Source organism: Phytophthora parasitica (genome assembly GCF_000247585.1).
Source record: "Phytophthora parasitica INRA-310 unplaced genomic scaffold supercont2.7, whole genome shotgun sequence".
NCBI classification, from domain to species: domain Eukaryota; phylum Oomycota; class Peronosporomycetes; order Peronosporales; family Peronosporaceae; genus Phytophthora; species Phytophthora nicotianae.
This window is the reverse complement of record NW_008648993.1, coordinates 2,055,441-2,057,201: the sequence shown is the minus strand read 5'-3', so window position 1 is coordinate 2,057,201 and position 1,761 is coordinate 2,055,441. Positions and strand designations below refer to the sequence as shown.

Here is a 1,761-nt window from a genome sequence, read left to right as displayed (position 1 = left end):
GGCGATTAACACCTGCTGCTGAAAAGCGACCCCCTCCAGACTCTACTAACGCGGCTGCGTATACGACCAACAAGAGGGTGAACGCGAGAAAACGGATAGAAACCCTGGAAATGAACGTGGCCAGAGTGTCCGCAACTCAAGAAGCCGCAGGATCCGATCTGCTGCAGATGCTAGCATTTTGTTTTCAGAAGCAGGTTGACAGACGAGCAGAACAAGAAGACAAACTACGACGCGATGAACGACAGGAGCGCAGGGACACTGAAAAGGAAGATTGATTAGAAAGAGATCCAATCCGTCGAGATGAGGTTGCGGCTGCAGATTCAAGGACCAGAAGATCACGGAGGCACACAGACTAAGCCTTGGGGAGTCAAAAACCAGAATGGAAGAAGCAGAAAGAGAAGCTCGAAAGGAGGAATTGGAAGAAAGTCGGCGTCGCTTTGATAAGCAGCTTGATCAAGAGAGATCTAAGGCGCGACAACGCCACGATCAATTGATGTTGTTGTTTTCATCCCTGATTAACAAGAACGAGTAGATTCGAAACAAACACCAGAAACATAACTACATAATACTCATGGTTCGCATTCGAACTGACGATCTTCGGGGCCATACATAAAAGCCGTCCGCATCTCACTGATGCCTACACTTCGAACTCGATAATTTGCTAGCCGAAATAGATTATCGAGTCTGCGTTGTCGAAGATCTTGGTTGTAGGGAAGAGGTAAGAGCAAGCGATGATATACCTTCTCAATCGATCCCATTCCCCACTCCGCAGCTTGGTGGATTGAAATAATAGCAGCCGACAGCAACTTTGCCACCTCTCGAACTGAAAGGAGCAACCGGTTCAGATCGCCTTCCTTCAGAGGCGTTAAAATTCGCCCGGTCATCTCATCAGCGCACGGGAAGGCGCTTTCAGCAACCACGCCGAAAAGAAAATCAGGGTTAAGCTGAGGATCCATGAGTCGCCGTTGAAACTCTAGACTCATGCCCCCGTCGTTCCAGCTACCCGGGCAGATTTGCTTAGCCCATACGATGAGGCCATCCGCAGAGAAGCACAGAATCCCAGTCACAAAGACGTCGTGTAGCCAACCGTTATAATGAGCGTTTTGTATGTCTGTATTGGAGGGCCGTTGAATCTGTTTAAGAAAGAACGATATCTCTTAGTGTTGGAAACCCAAAGAACAATGAACATACATACCCGATAATTTTTTTCCGTCTAGGACCCCCCATGTGAAAGATACCAGAGGCTGCCGCATAGATATAAGTTTAGACAGAGCTTTCTGACGAGTTAATGAGGGCCAGGTGATCCGTGCAGGAGCAAAACCAGCTAAAGCCCGTGATAATGCCATTTCGGCTGCATTAATGGCCCCGGATAAGGTTGTCGGAGGCGCTCCAAACTGCAGGCACAACTGCGACCCATGCATGCTGTCAACGTAGTAGCACAAGAGCAGCCCGAAGACCTGGTGGTGGTGGCGAATCGTGAAGGTCGGCCACCTCTAGGACTGTACACAATTATAGTGTAATGAGGAATAAAGCGCTCGAGTAGACAGCAGAAAGAGGCCCTACACAACGCTGTTAAGCCATCCACACAGTTCGGGTAGAAAAGTAAGAGCTTGACGCAACTGTACCTTGTTAGACTAGTAAGTGTGTGGTGGAGTGGGATTCGCAAAATCGCGTTGCGATCCACTCGGACACACAGTGCCCTGGACTGCCGACTGACGGAGGGGGTACTCCGATAACCGTGGGGTTGCTGAGGGCTCACCT

General features: G+C 49.6%; 2 protein-coding genes across 2 annotated transcripts in view; one reads left to right on the top strand and one right to left on the bottom strand.

Annotated features, from left to right (window-relative positions):
- PPTG_21726 (hypothetical protein) overlaps positions 1-275 on the top strand; it is a gene marked incomplete at both ends in the record, with an annotated part of 3,965 nt that extends 3,690 nt beyond the window's left edge. Inside the window, one exon of the mRNA XM_008899360.1 lies at positions 40-275. Within this exon, the coding sequence (XP_008897608.1) occupies positions 40-275 (236 nt within the window). The remainder of the gene's footprint in view (positions 1-39) is intronic.
- Positions 276-569: 294 nt separating this feature from the next.
- PPTG_05650 (hypothetical protein) lies at positions 570-983 on the bottom strand (the record flags this gene model as incomplete). Its single annotated transcript, XM_008899250.1, has 1 exon — positions 570-983. One exon carries the CDS (start codon positions 981-983, stop codon positions 570-572), a length of 414 nt encoding a protein of 137 aa, XP_008897498.1.
- Between the last annotated feature and the right edge of the window lie 778 nt (positions 984-1,761).